This window comes from Epinephelus lanceolatus, chromosome 19 (genome assembly GCF_041903045.1).
Source record: "Epinephelus lanceolatus isolate andai-2023 chromosome 19, ASM4190304v1, whole genome shotgun sequence".
Taxonomy (NCBI): domain Eukaryota; kingdom Metazoa; phylum Chordata; class Actinopteri; order Perciformes; family Serranidae; genus Epinephelus; species Epinephelus lanceolatus.
This window is the reverse complement of record NC_135752.1, coordinates 39,210,793-39,230,086: the sequence shown is the minus strand read 5'-3', so window position 1 is coordinate 39,230,086 and position 19,294 is coordinate 39,210,793. Positions and strand designations below refer to the sequence as shown.

Below are 19,294 nucleotides of genomic sequence, written 5' to 3'. Positions count from 1 at the left end.
AGCAAAAGGGCTGCAGAAGAGGGAGGAAACCCTAAACTACCAGATGTTGACGTACGATCCAGCAGCCAATGAGGCATCTGTGTTTCTATATCTATGCCGATAGCTACCAGGGAGGGAGAAACCTACAGCTACCAGAAGATAGGACTGTAATCAACTGCCAGAGCTCGAGTAAACTGTGTTCAGGCGAACGCCTCAAGTGAAAAACAAATGTGATTTTCAGTGTTATAAATGTGAAAATAAACTGCGAGCCTTTTGCGAGCCTGTCTCACCACTACACTTTGAGCAGGGCTGATGAGGACAATCTGACATACTGGACACACTGGCTACGGTTACATGATGGCTTCTCATTCAGAATTAAATAAATCTGAATGAAACCATTCTGAATTAAAGTCTTTCCAGGTAGTTTACATGGGAAACATTCATTCTGAATGAGGGTTTACACGGAGATCAGTTTAATCGCCTTTATTCACCTCTTTAACTGTGATACACCTGGTATCACAGTTAAAGAGTAAAATATGTACAATCTGTGGTTCAAGCAACAGACTTAGAGTCAGCAAAAATCCACCAGATGAAGACGAAGATTTGAGCGAGGAGATGGATTACTGAGCAGGCCCAGAGACCCTAAGTGTCAGAGGGGCCGCCCTGCCCTCACCTGCAAAATGTTTCTCATATTAGGAAGAGACTCAAAATGCAAAACGACCACCGACAGACATTTAACCACTAAAACAGACACAGTTACCTCAGAGACACAAACCACCGCACAGAGACTGAAAGTCACCAAAACATGTTAAACCACCACAATGTCTGTGTCTCGCTCCGATGTTGGAGAGGTGAAGGAGCCTCCTGCATTTCTGAACCTTTCAGGGGCCCACTGTCTCATGATCTGCCCATGATTTACACACACTGCTACACACACTGTCAACATAGCTCCAATTTGAATATTTCAGAGGCAAATAAGGTCAAAATTCATCTGTGAATGCTCTGAGCATGTTTTATCTCCAGCAATATAACTTCATACATCAGGTGGGGATTTCACACAGCAGCTCATTTATGTCTGGAAGCAATTAAATGTTTTTAAAACTGTGAATTATTAATATCAGTGATTTATGATGTGATACTGTGACTGTGGTGAAAAAGGCACAAACATTACACATAAACAGACATGACAGTTTTATTTCTTTCTTATTCTGCTGGATTTGTGTGTATAAATAGTAAAACTGCATTTCTTACATTTTCTAACCGCTCTATAAAATATATCTTCAGAGGTTATCACGTCAGTTTTTGCGTCATTTTGCAGGTGTTTCAGGTTCTTTGCAGCTGTATATTTTGTCAGACTGTCAAAATGAGAAATGAGACACACAGCTGGGTCTGTGCTGAAACATGACACCACACATGTGGAGCAGAGACAGTCTAACAGGTGAAACACAGGCAGCAGTAAGTCTGCAGAAATGAAACGTTACATTCACCAGCAGCCTCTGAACTGTGTGTGAGCTTGTTACTGGTGTGACTGGGATGTGTGTGCCTCTCCCAGTCCAGCTGAGTGGGACCCACCTGCTGTTTCTCCATGGGCTCCTTGCTGATGGCGGAGACTTTGGGCGCAGGTGCGCGCTCGCACGTGCATCCCTCCAGCAGGTAGATCCCGGAGGGCCTCGCGCTCTGGTCGTTCTCGAAGTAGAAGAGCACGTTCTGGTAGAGCGCGAAGTACTTCTCGGTCCAGCGGCTGTTCTCCGTGGTCTTCTTGCTCAGGAAGCCGCGCCTGGAGCCCTCTTTACGCGCCACCACCGACAGATAGAGCGCGTGGCCCTCGTTGTATCGCACGCCCTTCTGCATTTTATTCTTTTAATCCGGTGCCAACTGAGAACAGTCACCGGGGCGTCACATCACACCTCCCGGGAGTGTGTCACGGCCGTTATGAGCGCACAGACGCGGTAAAGATGTCCGTTAGCAGAGGAGAGTAATCCAGGCTTACCATGGCAGGAAAAGTTGGAGAGTCCGCGGCGCAGCGCGCATCACTCACCGGCTCACCGGAGCTTCACCGCGGGCTTCACACCGAGCAGCACCGCGGGAGACACTTCACGAAGCTGCCATGCTCCAAACTTTGGAGCAGGAGTTACCGGAGCCCGTTCCTCTGAGCCCGAGCAGAGCTTACCGTCCCGGCGGAACAGAAATAGACGGAGGGAACAGACGGTGAAAACCGAATCACGACGGAGATCAGCAATAATCCGCTTTGACACCAACTTAAAGAGACAGGTCGCTGCTGCCGCGCCGCGCGCTGCCGTCTGCGCCTCACAGGAGCGCACGAGCCCAGGAACGCCCACTGAGCGCAGGTGCGCAGCAGCGCCTGGAGGGGCCAAAAGTTTAACGGAGGCATCACGGCTGGACAGGTGTGCTCGAGTCAGCTGACCTCCATCTTAGATTTAACCATTTGAAACCTGAGCACTTTGGATTGGTTTGTTTTTGTTTTGTTTTTTTTTCCCCCAAACTTTATTGAACAATACAATAATTACAACATCAAGTAAGAATCTCCACTTTGCATTCTTACAAAAAAAATATGAACTTGTGCAAGGCAAAAAGAAAAATAAACATCAAGACTATCATCTCAGTAAATTAAGTGGATATATATAAACATAAATTCCAATAAAAATATAGATATATACTATGACATGTTAGAAAATAAATCAATAATAAATAAATAATACAGGCAGTCCCTCATTTGCAATGAGACAATCCTTCTCACCATATCATTCACATTTCAACCACATGAAAATGATGCTTAAGGACACATTAACAAGTTGTTTTTTTTTGTTTTTGTTTTTTAGACATTGACATTTCGATCAGTTAAAGCATTAAAAATTGTAACATATTGCAAAGTTTTTGTATTGGTCCATATTTTTCAGCTAAAAGTAATAGAGAGGAATAAAAGATTTTAAGTTCGTTCTTAAAACATATTAGTGAAGGTCTTTGATTTCTCCATTTACATGCATGTATATGATATTTTCCCATAATCATGATAGTATTGATCATGTCAGATATTTCTTTAGCGATGTCATTCTTGTATATTAGGATTTGATTCATATCAAAAGGTGTGATATTCTCTATTGCAGTACTTAACCAATTATGCAGGTTCTGCCAAAATTGACTTGTGACTCTAGGTTTGTTTTAAAAACATGAGAGGAAGGTGAAGAAGAAGTGACCCCCCCAAAAATGATTACAAATTAGTAAAAAGAGAAAAATAAAAATAAAAAAATTAGTTTAAAAAAAGTTTAAAACAATGAAATGAGCCCCCAAAAATGACCAAGAAATTAGTTAAAAAGATAAATGTTAAAACAAGAATATCAGTAAAAAAAAAGACACAAAAATTAGTAAGAAATTAGTAAAAAAAAAAAAAAAGAAACAAATTATAAACAGGAAAATTAGTTTAAAAAAGTTTAAAACAATGAAATGACCCCCATAAAATTACCAAGAAATTAGTTAAAAAAAGAGAAAATTAAAACAAGACCATTTGTAAAAAATAAAAATAAAAAAACAGAATAAAGAAAAAGATAAAACAAAGAAATGACCCCCAAAATTTGTAAGAAATTGGTAAAAAGAGAAACATTAAAACAAGAAAATCAGTTAAAAAAAAAAAGACCCTAAAATTAGTAAGAAATCAGTTTAAAAGAAAGGACCAAATCAAAAACAGGAAAATTAGTTTTAAAAAAAATTAAAAACAAAAAAATGACCCAAAATATTAGCAAGAAATTAGTAAAAAGGCAAAATAAAAAAAATACTTAAAAAGTTAACAAAGAAATGACCAAAAAAAGGAAGAAGTTATTAAAAAGAGAAAATTAAAAACAACAAAATTACTGAAAAAAAGAGTGCTTAAAAATTATAATGAAAAATGATTCTAAAATGTAATAGTTATTACAAATATTGTTGTCCCTACATTTTTTAATCTAAATCTATTAATCTTTTTTTATTACTTTTTTTCGAATTTGTGGGGCATGTTTTACCAAGTTGCTCTTTTGCCTTTTTCCCCGTGTTTTTGACAGAAACTGTTCCAGTGTGTTCAGGGTTCAAAGGTTAAAGTGACAGTTCACTCACTGCCTCCTCCTGATGTGCTGATGTGAGGATGGCTGAAGATCTCCAGTTCACCAGACACATTTTCACCATTATATCTTTTGTACTTTTGGGTTTCATGCAGCAGATACATCTCCAGTTTAAGCTCTTGACACATATATCACATGGCATGTCATGTTTCTGAGCTCACTTTGCCACTTTGACCTGATGAACTGATCCTGTCGCCTCTGTTCAACAGTCAGTTTTAACCAGCTGATGTTGAGGTGAGACAAATCATCTGCTCAACGTGTGAGAACCATGGTGACACATTAACACCCTACTGCAGGTTGTCATTTTAACTTTGAGCATATATTCTAGAAATTTGACATGTAGTTTCCCAATCTATCTATTCTCTCAAACCTCCAAACTTCACATGTGAACAACATAACTGGTTCAACCAGCTTGTCAAAAAGATCACGCGTGATATCTGCAGGTTAATCACATTTTCTACATTCACAGAGAAACGCCGAACAGGAAGCTCCTGTGTGTCTCTGTGGTGCTGGCCTACTGAAATTAGTTTAAAAATAATTATTATTTTTGAATAATAATCAGATTTGAGACTCATTCTCTTGACACACACGCCCACTTACACACTTTAAGGGTGGACAAAAGCAGAAGTTTCTATTTCTGTAAAGTGGTGATTCGCTTCAGAAGACGTGTGTTTGTTTTGAAACTGTCATCCAACCTGAACGCACAGACAGATGTGTGTGTGTGTGTGTGTGTGTGTGTGTGTGTGTGTGTGATGTGGTGACTGATTTGGGGAAACTACAAGGTGTTAATCTCTGAAGAGACTCCCTGTGACCTCCACCTCCTCTCTGCCTCCTCTCCACCCTGCAGTCACAGAGTTGGGTGGAGGTCAGTCTGTGGTCAGCGTCAGAAACATGCAACACTTGTGGACATCATGTAACAGATAACATGTTTCACACCATCTAGAGACACAGTGTGACACAGAGATGTTGACGGTCTGATCTGTGAAGCAGCTCAGAGTCACTTTACTGAAGTCAAACTGACTCTGCAGTTACAAATCTGATGTACTTGTACTTTACTTGAGCGTCTTCCTTTAATGCAGCGCTCATCTTCTACTCCACTACATCTCACTGAGAAATACTTAAAGGAGAAAATCATCAGCAGACAAACCCAAACTGAAAATAACCGCTAGTTAATGGTTGAAAATGAGCTCCATGCACCTCAAACAACTACAACAATAAAATCCTAATTTTACACTAATACATGAGGAATAGTGATCTAATGATATCCAACATGGCTGCCAGAACAAATGTTGGCACTGTATTTTTCTGCAAACCACTGATACGTTTTATTTGCACATTATTGTGTGGTGGGTACATTGAAACTTTAATTACAACATTTCAACAGCACTGTTGTTAACGTGTTGTCAGGTTTAGGCACAAGATTCAACTGGTTATGGTCCAAAAAAGTTCCTGGTTTGGCTTGAAATACCCAGATCTGAAGGCACAGTCCCTGCAGGAGGAGCAGCAACGTCTCTGTGATAAAACAACCACTTTTTGTGCCACTGTCTTGCCCAGAAATGCAGCAGTGTCTCTGTAAAAATCAACTGCTTTTCATGGCACCTTTTTGTTTCTTAAAACAACAACAACAAATCAACTTTCTGTGGCACTACTCTGACAGGAGACACAGCGATGTCTCCATTAAACTAAATTGCTTTTTGTGCCACTATTCTGGCAGGAAATGCTGCAATTTCTTGGTTAACAAAAACATAATCATGCTTTCTGGGGTCACTAACCTGGCAGGAAATGTGGCAATTTTTCAGAAAAATGACAATCACATTTCATGCCGCTACGCCAGCAGGAAACACATCAATGTCACTATAAATAAACAGCTGCTTTTCATGGCACCATCACGGCAGGAAATGCAATGATTCTTCTATTAAAAAACAAAAGAACAACAAGAAGAACACACTCTGTGGCACTATTGTGGCAGGAAACACAACAATGTCTCAGTAATAAAACAACCGTTTTTCATGCCACTGTCCAGCTGGAAATGCAGCCATGTCTCTGAAGAAATCAACTGCGTTTTGTGGCAGTATCCTGGCAGGAAACACAGTAATGTCTTGGTAAATTAAAAAAAATAAACTGCTTTTAACTGCACTATCCTGGCAGGAAACGCAGCAATGTCGCAGTAATAAAACAACCATTTTTCATGCCACTGTCCAGCTGGAAATGCAGCCATGTCTCTGTAGAAATCAACTGCTTTTTAGGTCACTACCCTGGCAAGATATGTGGCGATTTCTCTGTTGGAGGGAAAACAAACAAAAAAGAAAAAACGCTTTTTGTGGCACTATCCTGGCAGGAAACGCTGCGGTATCTTGGTAAGAAATGCACGCTTTTTTACCACTATCTCAGCAGGAAATGCAGCGATGTCTCTGTAAAAAAATCAGCTGCTTTTTGTGGCACTATCCGAGCAGGAAACACAGTGGCATCTTTCTTGGTTAACAAAACAAAATCATGCTTTTAGGGGTCACTAACCTGGCAGGAAATGTGGCAATTTTTCAGAAAAAAGACAATCACATTTCATGCCGCTACGCCAGCAGGAAACACATCAGTGTCTCTATAAATTAACAGCTGCTTTTTATGGCACCATCACGGCAGGAAATGCAATGATTCTTCTATTAAAAAACAAGAGAACAACAAGAAAAACACACTCTGTGGCACTATCCTGAATTCAAATAAACACAAGAAGTTTGTGCTCTAGAGAAAGGATCAGTACTCAGTGAATAACCTGCTAAGCCCTATGATAAGCTATTATGGCAAGACTTAACTATACAGACCAGTGAGCAGTGATAACTAACATGTCTTTGGGGTCATCGGGTGGGAACTTCCTTTCACCAGTGTTTCGTCTAGTTGGTCCCACGACACCTCCAGGAGGCTAGACAGTGATCTCTAGCGTCCCAGAGACACTCCCCTAATGCCAGGTCTCACTGCTCCCCGCACCAACCCAACAACCTCCTTTACCTTACTTACACATGGCTTTCTCAGCCCAAACAGCACTGCCACCTTCAACAGCTCCGTTCATGCGAGCTCCAGGTAGAGACAGGGCTGATACTACTTTCCTAGCACATTCACCATACTCTATTTCACACGCTACATATCATAACTCCAATATAAGCTAAAGTTAAAGGAGCTAAATGAACTCACAGGATCAGCAAACACACTCACCTTGCAGCATGGTCTCAAACAAAATGGATTCAAATAGGCCACTCCCACACTTAAATAACCTTCCTCTTCCTGGATTTCCTCCTGACAGGAAGTGGATCTCTCCACCTGATCTCAAGGAGTTATGTGCCCTGTTTAGTAGTTCCCCCTGCTGGCCCCCAGCTGACATTATTTCTTCTGTAATAGATAAACTGGCTACATTTAATTGCTTCATCTGACATTTCCCTCACTGTCTTCCTCAAACGCTGTCCCCGCACTCCGAGTTCCCCCAGGAGTGAGACAGTTGATCTTGCTATGAATCCCCTACACCCCACTTCCACTGGACAAATCCTAGTCTTCCATCCTCGCTGCTCAGCTTCTGCTCCTAAGTCTGCATATCTAAGCTTTTTTCTTTCATAGGCTTCTTCCACTGAGTCTTCCCAAGGAACTGTCAGCTCAATGAAATAAACTATCTGTTGACTCACTGACCACAACACTAAGTCAGGCCTCTGCCTGGTACAGACTATTTCCTGGGGAACAACAAGCTTTCCCCCTAAATCTACTTGCATTTCCCAATCACAAGCACCTTCTAGGCGGCCACACCCTTGCCTCCTCACTAACTTATCTCTTCTGTGTTTCTCTCCCTCACGGACAAACTGAATTGCTAAACTCCTATCCTTAACACCTTCTGAATTCACCTTTACCTTCGATTCCTGCAGCTAAAAATTTCAACACCTGGTTATGTCGCCATGATACATGGCGACATAACCAGGAAACACAACATTTATTCTATTAAAAAAAACAAAAGAACAACAAGAAAAAAAAACGTTCTATGGCACTATCCTGGCAGGAAATGTAAGGAAAATGGTCAACTTCAGCAAACACTGAAATGAAGAGACTCGGAGAACCACGGAGAAAAGTTACAGCCAATGGGGTTACTTTAATCGCAGAACTCAGCATACAACAGTATACAAGTCTACACAGCAAAACAGATGGAAACAGCCCTGAACAATCACCCTTCAAGCACTTTTATACTGGGCGTCTGCTCCTTCATATATGTGTGTGTGTGTGTGTGTGTGTGTGTGTGTGTGTGTGAATACGCTTGGGTCGTATTTTCTGGGAATCCAAAGTTCTCCTGGTTTCCTACTTATTCCTAGAGCTGGACTTTGTGCGTCAATATTTTCTATCTTCTTTGTCTTTCTGGCAAAAACAACCGTTCCTATTGCGAAACTTGGCACATCTGTTCCAACGGTCAGGTCACCCTAACCCAGAACGTTCTCCTTCATTTAACCTCCCAAGGCTTGACTTACACACAAATACTCAAATGATCAAAACACCTCTTATGGGTCCTTTTTACTGCCAGATCTGATATTTGACCAGCTGCTTCCTAAACCTAGTGTAACTGACCTCATTTTTCACCTTTGGTATAAAGTGATACCCCATCAGCCCGTTCCTGTTAGACGGTCTAGCAGATAAATCTTAAACAGATTGATCAAACACATAACACAGTAGAATGCAACTTACTCATTAGAATATAATGGAATCACAGAAATCATTTTGGATGATATGCATAACTTGCTAAGTCGAAATTGCTAATACATTTTCCTCTTGTAAAATCAAAACACAAAACTGAATACAGAAAATGAATATGAGTGTCAGCCACTGTTCATCATTCTCTCTCACAGTTCCTCCTCGTCCTTTGAATCGTCCATGTAATCAGGGATTGGGAACAAATCTGGTATTTCCTCCCCCCTCTGCGCCAGAGGAATTCTGCGCACCAATTGTTCAGGGGTCATCATATTTAGCATTTGTGCTCCTTGTATGTCCGTTACGAGGTTCAGCCTCTTGTCCATTGCTCTCACACACCATTTCTTCAGGATAGGCACGATGCAACATGTCAACAAGGAAAACAGAGTTAGTACTATCAGTATAATTATCCCTGTCTTAGCCAAAACAGCTCCCCATTTTCCAAAAATTTCCTCTAGCCCATCCCACTTAATGCTTCCGCCCTTAACAGCATTTTCAGTCATTTCAAACTTCCAAAGCTTCAGCTTATTCATAGCAACAGGAAATGTTCCGTCAGACGAAGTGTTATTCGTGTAATCTGCTCCTGACTATACAGCTTACAGTCATAATAAACTTACCTGAGAATGTTGCCATGGGTTTCAACACAGTGTGAATTGGGAATTTTGTGGTTGCATCATACTTATCTTGAACATGGTTGTGCATTGCTTCCTGGAGCAGCTGTGACTCCAGCAGATGTCTCGTGCACCTCGTCTTCAGAGTCTGACTCGGGCTCCGTGGAGCAGTCTCTTTAGGTTGCCTTGGTGCAATGGTTCAGAAAACACCACGTCGTGTTTCCTTTGACTTGGACTGTTGTGGGATTCGCCCTCACTATGGATATCAGGGAGTCTGGAGACCAGGCCGGCCAGATCCAGGGTCTGCCACGGGATATAACCTCCCTGGGTCCCCTTTATTAAGATTGGAGCCATATAGTGCTCATTATTATATCTGTCTGTTTTTTTTAAGTAGTGAACATCTTCAAAAGTTTCAATTCCAATTCTCTCTTTTCTTGACGTTTCTTTGACTGGTCTTTAGGCTTGTAATCTCTTATTCTGATTTCCATACCCTCACAAACCATCATGTCAAACGTGCCTCCCTTCGGCCAAGGGTATTCTAGTCCCTTGACTCGTTTTTCCCATTTCTCTGAAATTTTCTGGATGTCTTTCAAAATGTCAGGATTTTTGCTTCCCAGCAGAGCTACTGGTGTTTGATGCATTATTTCAGATTGTAGTTCAATTGTTTTATGTAAATTTGTGTTCTTATGTGTCGTCGTGTGTCTTTCCTATTTGCTCCCCTTTAAGTGTTTTGGTTTCTAGGAAACAAAAATAGAAGAGCGCTCAAACTTTTCACTTTTGCTGGCGCTCTGGAAAGGAGGGGCTGGGAGCGGACTGTGTACTGCACCTAAACTATTTTTAAAAAGGTCTGTGTCTGTGTCCCCAGGCTCCTCCCCCCTTAGTTTGCTGATCAATTACTGGCTCAGTCTGTTCTCAGCTGTCTATGGGACAACTTCTCTCCACACAAATCCAACTCTCTATACAACTATTTCCTCAAACACACTTTCTCTCTTTCAGCCTCCACCCGGACACCACACACACCAATCTTCCCCTCTCAACACAACGCAAATTCCAACTTTACTATTGTCTCAGACACACTTTCGTCTGTCTTACTTCAACACAAACACATTCACACTCTAGACACAGCTTTCATACGCTTCTCTCAGGTACTACACAACTAAGGGTTAACAGTTCCCTTCTGCTTGGCGCTCTTGGTGTTCAGCCCAGAGTCTTACACACACACATGTACAGGCACACACACATACTGCAGTCCATACACTCAGGTTTTGTTTTTGTTTTTTTTTCCCCCAAATTGTAATTTTCCAGTTATTTCCTTTATACTACTGATGTTATCCGTATTATCCCGCTGGATTCCTTCATATTTTCTCTATTTATAGGCCTCTTTCTATATTTTATTTTCTATATCAGCGTATGGTCTCTTCTCTTCAGACCACCTCCTGGTTCATAGGAGCTTAATTGCCTCTCTCGGCGCTCCTATCTCTTGGCACCCTTTCTGAATTTAAAGTCATCAATTTGTGCCACTAATCGTTACTGCCGACACTCGGCTCACCAGTGAATTGGTCTCTGGTTGCCCGAACCCTGGCCACACTTTTCACTCAAAGCTGTCAAAGTAGGGGTAGCTATTTCTCCGATTGCCGGAAATAGCAAGAAGCCTCAGGTTTCACTCAAACCCGACAAAGTCTGCGCAGTCTTTCTCTAGACTCACATCAGCATCCCTGTCTAAGCTATATCCCTCTGGACATGGGATCTCGGTCTCTCTAGACCTGCCTAAAACTAACTCTTAAGTCCCTCTGGACTCTAATCCTGGTCTCTCTTAGACCTCTTAAATCCCTCTGGATTTCCTCTGGGTCCCTCTGGACCTGAAGTCTTTCTAGACTTCCAACACACGACTTGGCCCCCCTCAGGCTTGACCAATCATCTATTTCCCCAGCTGCTCTTTTAATTTCTGTCTATTTTGTTTTAGACACAATGCCAATCACTCGTAATCAAATTTCATTTCACTCTCTTAAGTTCAGCTTGTCTCTTAGTGGCTGCTCTGTGCACAGAAGTCTGGCTCTCTTTTCTCCTTTGCTCTCCTTCCCCCGCCAAGTTCTCTGTCTGCGAGGGATATTGGTATGCCGTGACCTCTTGGAGCACCCAGCCGCGCACAGTGACTGAGATTTTCAGGGTGATTTTATCTTAGCCAATTCAGAATTTGTGTAAGGAGTTTTAAAAGTCCTTACCTTTTGTTTGGCGCGCCTGTCACCCCACGCAGGGAGGATGCTCCTCGGAGTCACCACTAAATGCCGTCCTCCCTTCAGAGACGACTGTTCATGACGCCAATTATGTAAGGAAAATGGTCAACTTCAGCAAACACTGAAATGAAGAGACTCAGAGAACCACGGAGAAAAGTTACAGCCAATGGGGTTACTTTAATCGCAGAACTTTAGCATACAACAGTATACAAGTCTACACAGCAAAACAGATGGAAACAGCCCTGAACAATCACCCTTCAAGCACTTTTATACTGGGCGTCTGCTCCTTCATATACGTGTGTGTGTGTGTGTGTGTGTGTGTGTGTGTGTGTGTGTGTGTGTGAACACGCTCAGGTCGTATTTTCTGGGAATCCAAAGTTCTCCTGGTTTCCTACTTATTCCTAGAGCTGGACTTTGTGCGTCAATATTTTCTATCTTCTTTGTCTTTCTGGCAAAAACAACCGTTCCTATTGCGAAACTTGGCACAACTGTTCCAACGGTCAGGTCACCCTAACCCAGAACGTTCTCCTTCATTTAACCTCCCAAGGCTTGACTTACACACAAATACTCAAATGATCGAAACACCTCTTACGGGTCCTTTTTACTGCCAGATCTGATATTTGACCAGCTGCTTCCTAAACCTAGTGTAACTGACCTCATTTTTCACCTTTGGTATAAAGTGATACATTATCTGCCTCGACAGAAACGCAACGTTTTTTCTATTAACAAACTAAAGACCAACAAGAAAAACCCGTTCTATGCCACTATCCTGGCAGGAAACGCAGCAATGTCTCAGTAATAAAACAACCGTTTTTCATGCCACTGTCCAGCTGGAAATGCAGCCATGTCTCTGTAGAAATCAGCTGCTTTTTAGGTCACTACCCTGGCAAGATATGTGGCCATTTCTCTGTTGGAGGGGAAAAAAAAACACAAAACAAAAAAAAGCTTCTTGTGGCACTATCCTGGCAGGAAACACTGCGGTATCTTGGTAAGAAATGCATGTTTTTTTTACTACTATCTCAGCAGGAAATGAGGAATGTCTCTGTAAAAATCAGCTGCTTTTTGTGGCACTATCCGAGCAGGAAACACAGTGGCATCTTTCTTGGTTAACAAAACAAAATCATGCTTTCTGGGGTCACTAACCTGGCAGGAAATGTGGCAATTTTTCAGGAAAAAGACAATCACATTTCATGCCGCTACGCCAGCAGGAAACACATCAGTGTCTCTATAAATTAACAGCTGCTTTTTATGGCACCATCACGGCAGGAAATGCAATGATTCTTCTATTAAAAAACAAAAGAACAACAAGAAGAACACACTCTGTGGCACTATCCTGGCAGGAAACACAACAATGTCTCAGTAATAAAACAACCGTTTTTCATGCCACTGTCCAGCTGGAAATGCAGCCATGTCTTCATAGAAATCAACTGCTTTTTAGGTCACTGTCTGAGCAGGAAACACAGCGGCATCTTGGTAAAAAAAACAACTGCTTGTTTTGCCACTAACCCGACGGAAAAAAAAAACAATTGTATTTTGTGTCACTATTCCAGCAGAAAACACAGTAATGTCTTTGTAAATAAAAAAAAGAAACTGCTTTTCACTGCACCATCGCAGCAGGAAATGCAGCCATGTTTCTATTAAAAAACAAACAACAACAAAAACTACTTTCTGTGGCACTATCCTGGCAGGAAACACACTGACAGGTCTCTACAAATCACCCATGATTTAAGCTTATAAAACAGCCACGACTAAATCACAGCTGGTTTTGTTGTTTGTTGGTCGTGAGCAGTGCTCTGCAGCCTGGCAGGTGCAGGGGCCCCTCAGACTCCAGACGACAACACGACACAGTCAGCTCATGTGATACGTCACTTTAGAAATGTTGATATGATACGTATAAAACATGAAAACGTCATCATGGTTTGCAGAAACATACAATTCCAACATTTTCCTCTGGAGATCAAATATAATACGAGAACATTTTTCTACTTTTAATACTTAAACTACATTTTCCTGATTTCATACTTTCACTGAAGGGACGTTTTCAATGCAGGATTGTTCATGTAACAAAGTATTTTTAGTACTTTAGGATCTGAATACTTCCTCTGAGGTTTCATTTGATAGCGTGATAATGTCACAAAGTCACACTTTGAGTTTGAGAGTGCATCTCTCCTCCAGTTCAGCAGATTCTCCGCCGCCCACATCAGCCGGGCTGACAGAGAATAATCAAACCCACGCTGGTGCAGACCTGTTCCCACCGGGTGAAGCTAAAACAGGACTCCCAGGTAAGGGACCGCACGCCAACTCCTGTAACCCACCTTGATCCTCAAACTCTTCTGCACATGCTCAGATGCAAATGAAGCTCGCTGGCACGACAGCAGATAATCTCTGTTCAGATGTATGGAGAAGCTGTGGCAGATTTCTGTTGTCCAGTGACATCATGATGATAAACTTTATTTACACAGCAGCTTCAGAACAAAGTGACAAAGTGGTTGGACCAGGATTAAAACATGTCAAGAAGCAAATAAGATCAGATAATTAAATAATAAGAATTAAATTCCCAACAATAATAATGATCAAACAGATGAGACATTTAGATTTTGAATAAAAACAGAGCTGCAACCAACAGTTATTTTAATTATTGTTTAATCTGTCTGTTAAATTTTCACTGAATCAATTAGTTTAATCTACAAAATGTAAAAAGAATAGTGAAAACTTAAAGCTTATTTTGCTCGCCCAACAGCTGATAAATAACCTAACCTATGAATATTTAATTATAAAAAGTGTTTATGATTAATTTTCTGAGCATCACCTCATTGATTAATAATCTCATTTACTGTGCAGTTACTACAGAAAGCATTTTTAAATCCTTAAATTAAAGTAAAAAAGGTTTTGGCCGATATAAAGCCTCGGAGTGCAGACTGAGGTCGATGAACCTCATCCTGCTGCGTTTCATCAGTCCCACAGCTTTGCAGACCACATGTGATGTCCGCAGACAAACAGTGGGAATGTGGACAAATGAAAAAGTCTCATTGCAGCTTAATGTCACGAGCGGAGCTGCACGGGGAGGAGCGCCCACAGAAACAATCCCTCCGAGGTTAAAGGAGAGGGCAAGGACACGTTGCATCACAGCCAGCCCGGCACCAGACTGCTGCTACATTTCGAATGTGTTTCAGTTTGATAACCTGAACAGAGCAACAGCAGCGGTGAAACTAGACGCACTCAGATCTTTTACTAGCAGTATGTAAAAGTCATTTAAATCCCTGGTAAAAGTATTACAGTCCAAATGTATCTCACGATGACGTATCGCTGCACAGTCACAGTCAATGGAGCCATCTTAAACGTCTTTATATACAGCTTAATCCAGTGGTTCCCAACCAAGCGGTCGGGCCTCTCCAGAAGGGTCACCCAACCCATCCTCACTGTGACCTCGTCACATGTCCACGTTTGGTCATGGACTTTCCACGTCCACATATGACGTCCAAGGTACCCTGGGTGTGTTGGTTGTTGACGTTCTGGGACGCCGTGTCAACTTCAGCCTGTTACATGCATTGTCTGTTTTCAAAATACACTTCTGTTTTCACAGGAAATGTACAGTTTGCATACAGTCTCTTTCAAAATAAAAGCACTATGTTGGTACAACACTGCAAAATGACGTTTTTTCCCTCCAACAACAAACACATGTGGTCGGGTTTAGAATCTTACGTGACATGAACACCACTTTCTCAGGTGAAAGTTGGTGTTTAATGGACCCATCCACCACCACTCTCGACCGCCCTACTCAGACTTGCACCGCCTTAACTTTCATTCTTGTCCTGTCACATTTCCCCCTGACGCCACTGAGCGCCATTAAACTATAACGGCGTATCATGCATATCGCGCCGACACTAAAGGACATCTTCTTTCGTCGGTGTCTGACATCGCATGTCACTGCCCAAGCGCCAGATTTCAATGACTTTGGAAAGAGACCGAGTTGGGTCACCAGATAAATCTGAGGGATCATCACATGATTAAAGGAGAAGTCCAGTATTTTGCACTTTGAGCCCCATTTCTGGTTGTTTATGATGAAATAGAGTGGTTAAGACTAAAATAGCGACGATTGCTCATTTTCAAAGAATTTAGCTTTCGTAGCAAACTGTGGTTTCCATCTGTGTTTTTTTTTCGCTCTTCATCTCGACTGTGGAACTATTTTTTCAGCTGCCTCACACCCGTGTGTAGCCTAAACTTCCACTTGATCGTCCATTTGACCCTGAGGCTTTACACACTCCAGCCCACCTGATGGCGATAATGCTCCCTTACGTGGGTGTCGCCTACCGGCAGGAAACAATGCAATGTAACGGGACACAGAGAAGAAGCAGAAGAAGAAGGCTGACGGTGTGTTCAAAGGCATAGTACCATAGACATATATACGTAGACACCGCATTGAGCGCTGAGCTGTATGTCAACGTCGCCGCCATATTGGATGTGGCAAGGCTGCGCTGTAAACTAATACAAGTGAATGGACTTAATTTCATAAAGCGCCTTTCTACAAAGAAATTTACGTTAATGCCTCTCGTTTATTCATTCACACACACACTAATATACTTGGGAAACAGTTAGGCACCAAAAACAATGTATTTGATCTTCTCAGATGGCTAAGATAAGAACTGATTGATTGATCCCACACAGGAGTAATTCACCTTACATCAGCTATAGAGAACAAGGTAGTGCCGAAAAACAATGCACAGTATATATACATATACATACATACATACATATATATATATGTATGTATGTATGTATATGCGCAGCCTTGCCACATCCAATATGGTGGCGACGTTGACGTATCGCAGCAGCAGGCAAACCCACTCGATGTGGCGTCTACGTATATATGACGTATATACGTATATACGTCACAACCAGACAGGCAAACTAGGCAACTGCCTAGGGCCCCGAGCTGGAAGGGGGCCCCAGAGACGGCTGACATTGGTCCATATCAATGACAATATGATGGAACCCCTATAGACACTGCAACAACGACAACACGTTGGAATCCCACCTAATGGGGCCCCCTACCAGCTGCTGCTTGCAAGTGGCGTGGAAGTAGGGTGACCAGACGTCCAGCATTGTGCGGGACTGCACAGCATTTCTGTCTCTTTTCACGCGTCACGCAAATTGAGACCATGTCCCGCATGATTGGTTGCCACACGCGCTAGCATTGTTGGAGTACTGTAGTGCTACGGTACCTCACAGCACCACTACTGTGGGATAAGTTCAAAGTCCAATCACAAGAGGGTGAGTGTCCAACAACGGCGTGCGCTGGCCACCTGGCACTCAATATGCTGCTGCAGTGGTTTGTATCCAGTGACATGTCAGGTATTAGCTGAGCTATTGAGTATCTTTAAGCAGTGAAAGTTACTATTTATTTCTTTTTACTTGTAGGTTAGATTTGTTTATATATGCTACAGTGATGTGTTTTCCACAGAGCTCTACGGTGCGAGCATTTTACTGGTATTTGCGACTAAAAATAGTTTTGTGCAAGCAAAAGAAATCATTCAGCACGCTATACAAGTACAGATTTCAACCAGCAGCAGAAACGAAAGGCAAATCCTGCCGGTTGTGGGTTGAACGGGGGTCACAGACGTCGTATTCCTGTCAAATACGGCGCAAGATAAGGCTTACCGGCGACGGGGAAGTCCGGCTCCAGGTCCAGTAATTTCCTCTTTGTTGATTTCATGACTGCCCAGAAGTACCTGAACAGCCGAGCCGTGGCGGCACACAGGTGACGTGTCAGAGGAGAAATGAGCCGTTCACATTTCTCTCTTTGTGGCAGGTAACGGTCCACAAACCTCACTGCACTTTAGGGACTGTTCTTTACTTCAACTCCATGGTGCCTCTTGCCTGGGGCCCCCAGGGTGTCTTGAAACAGCCCTGGTCTATGCATCGTCTGTTTACAAGCGAGTAATCCATTGTGCAGTTGTTTCAATTTAGCTCTGACCCCATAATCTGATTAGACAGGAGTCATTCCATGAGTGCTCGTATACAGTATGACAGCAGTGGGACTTTTAACTCTGCATGCATCATTCCACTTTGCAGGTGTTCTGAGCCATTAATTATGTTAACTGTTAACTAGCCAACATGAAGGGTTGTTGTTACAAACTTTGCACCACACCAAGGAACATATTTCCACAAATAACAGAGTCAAAGATTCAGATCTTTTACTCAGGTAAAAGTTCTGTATTGAAAATGTTCCTCAGTAAAATTATGTCATCAGGAAAATGTCATTAAAGTATTAGAAGTAGAAAAACGTCCCCTGTGACTGTTCTGCTATCATACATGATATCATTACGTGCATGTTTGTATGTGTGTTTATGTTTATTTGATCATGAGCGGGTGACATGTCAGTGGGTGGTCCTGGGTGGGGACATAAGGGGCTTTAATAACAGCGCTCTCATCTGTAGATATAGCCAGCAAAGGATTATAGAGGATTACTATGAGTGTGTGTGTCTGCTGCTGTGACCGCTGCACACACACCACCAAACATTTCTGATCAGCAGCTGCATTGTTTCTGTGTGTATTTATTTTACTATATAAATCAGTTGTGTTGCGTGCTGTCTACAGGCTGCTGCAGCTTTCACTGTGGTTACCTCTTTGACACTTTAAGCTCTCAGCTGCATCTGATGTGTTATTTATGGAGAGCAGCTCAGTGGAGCAACACAGGAGACCACCGACTCCTCCACATCACCGCAGTCCTTCAGTCTGCATGTATACCTTTATGATGTATCTGGGCCAAACACAAATACACCTCTGAGCGACGCTCTCTTTGTCTGCCTTTGTCGAAGCAGCAGCAGCTTTAGGGAGAAGATTTCGTAGTAGCACCCACCTCAGGATGTTTCCAGGTGAGTGGGTGCTGACAGCGCAGGTGACGTCCTGTCCACAGGTGTCTGATGTCAGTGACAAGATGGCAGCAGGCTGAGGTTCACCTACAGATGATAAGACCATACCACAAGAAAGAAACATGTCCAGATGAATCAAGAGACAAACGATGGAGACACACATTTAGAACTAATGACAGGACGTTGATGGTAAATAATTATGTCAATTTTATCACTTTTGAAGACCAAACTTTTGTTGTTCTGGAGGAGCTCGGGTCTTTTTTAAGGGGAGTTAAGCCTCTTGTGGCTCCCCGGTAACTTCAACACGTGTCGGATCATTCAGAGGAGACGTATGTGACATTTAAAGCAGATCTATGAGTCAGAGTCTGAGTCAGGTTGTCTGCAAGCGGCTCTCAAGGAGGTGGCTGCTCTGGCGGCTAGCAGCTAGCATTAAACAGTGCTAACTACGGCAACAGTGCTGACAGAATTTACAGTGTTAATGATGATAATACATATTTTTTAATAGGCGCCTTTCAAAACACCTGAGGTCACCTTACAGAGCATAAAATAACACACAGAACAAGAGACGTGAATTGTGCAGACGCATATTGTTGCTGGGATAAAACCAGTAACACTGTTTAAAGGGGACAGTCAGTGTTAGAGTGCAGAAACCAGTCTGAACAGGAGGGTTTAGAGACAGGATTTGAAGGATGTCATGCTGTCAGACTGTCGGATGTTTGGAGGTAGGGAGTAGTGATGTGACGTTCGCGAACGAGCCGAGTCTTTGAACCGGCTCTTTGAAG

The 19,294-nt window shown here is 42.3% G+C and overlaps 1 protein-coding gene and 1 long non-coding RNA gene across 3 annotated transcripts in view; both read right to left on the bottom strand.

The window, feature by feature from the left end:
* Nucleotides 1-2,334, bottom strand: part of rasgrf2a (Ras protein-specific guanine nucleotide-releasing factor 2a) — a 62,400-nt gene extending 60,066 nt beyond the window's left edge. Inside the window, exon 1 of one of the 2 annotated variants that reach the window (XM_033646023.2) lies at nt 1,552-2,334. In XM_033646023.2, the coding sequence (XP_033501914.1) occupies nt 1,552-1,830 (279 nt within the window). In that variant the 5' untranslated portion in view covers nt 1,831-2,334. The remainder of the gene's footprint in view (nt 1-1,551) is intronic. The other variant, XM_033646021.2, reaches the window with a different exon arrangement.
* A 5,849-nt stretch (nt 2,335-8,183) lies between these two features.
* LOC117269434 (uncharacterized) lies at nt 8,184-11,955 on the bottom strand. Its single transcript, XR_004502733.2, has 2 exons — nt 11,629-11,955; nt 8,184-9,739 (listed from the first exon to the last, which is right to left on the bottom strand). It is a non-coding gene; the product is annotated as an uncharacterized LOC117269434 (long non-coding RNA).
* Between the last annotated feature and the right edge of the window lie 7,339 nt (nt 11,956-19,294).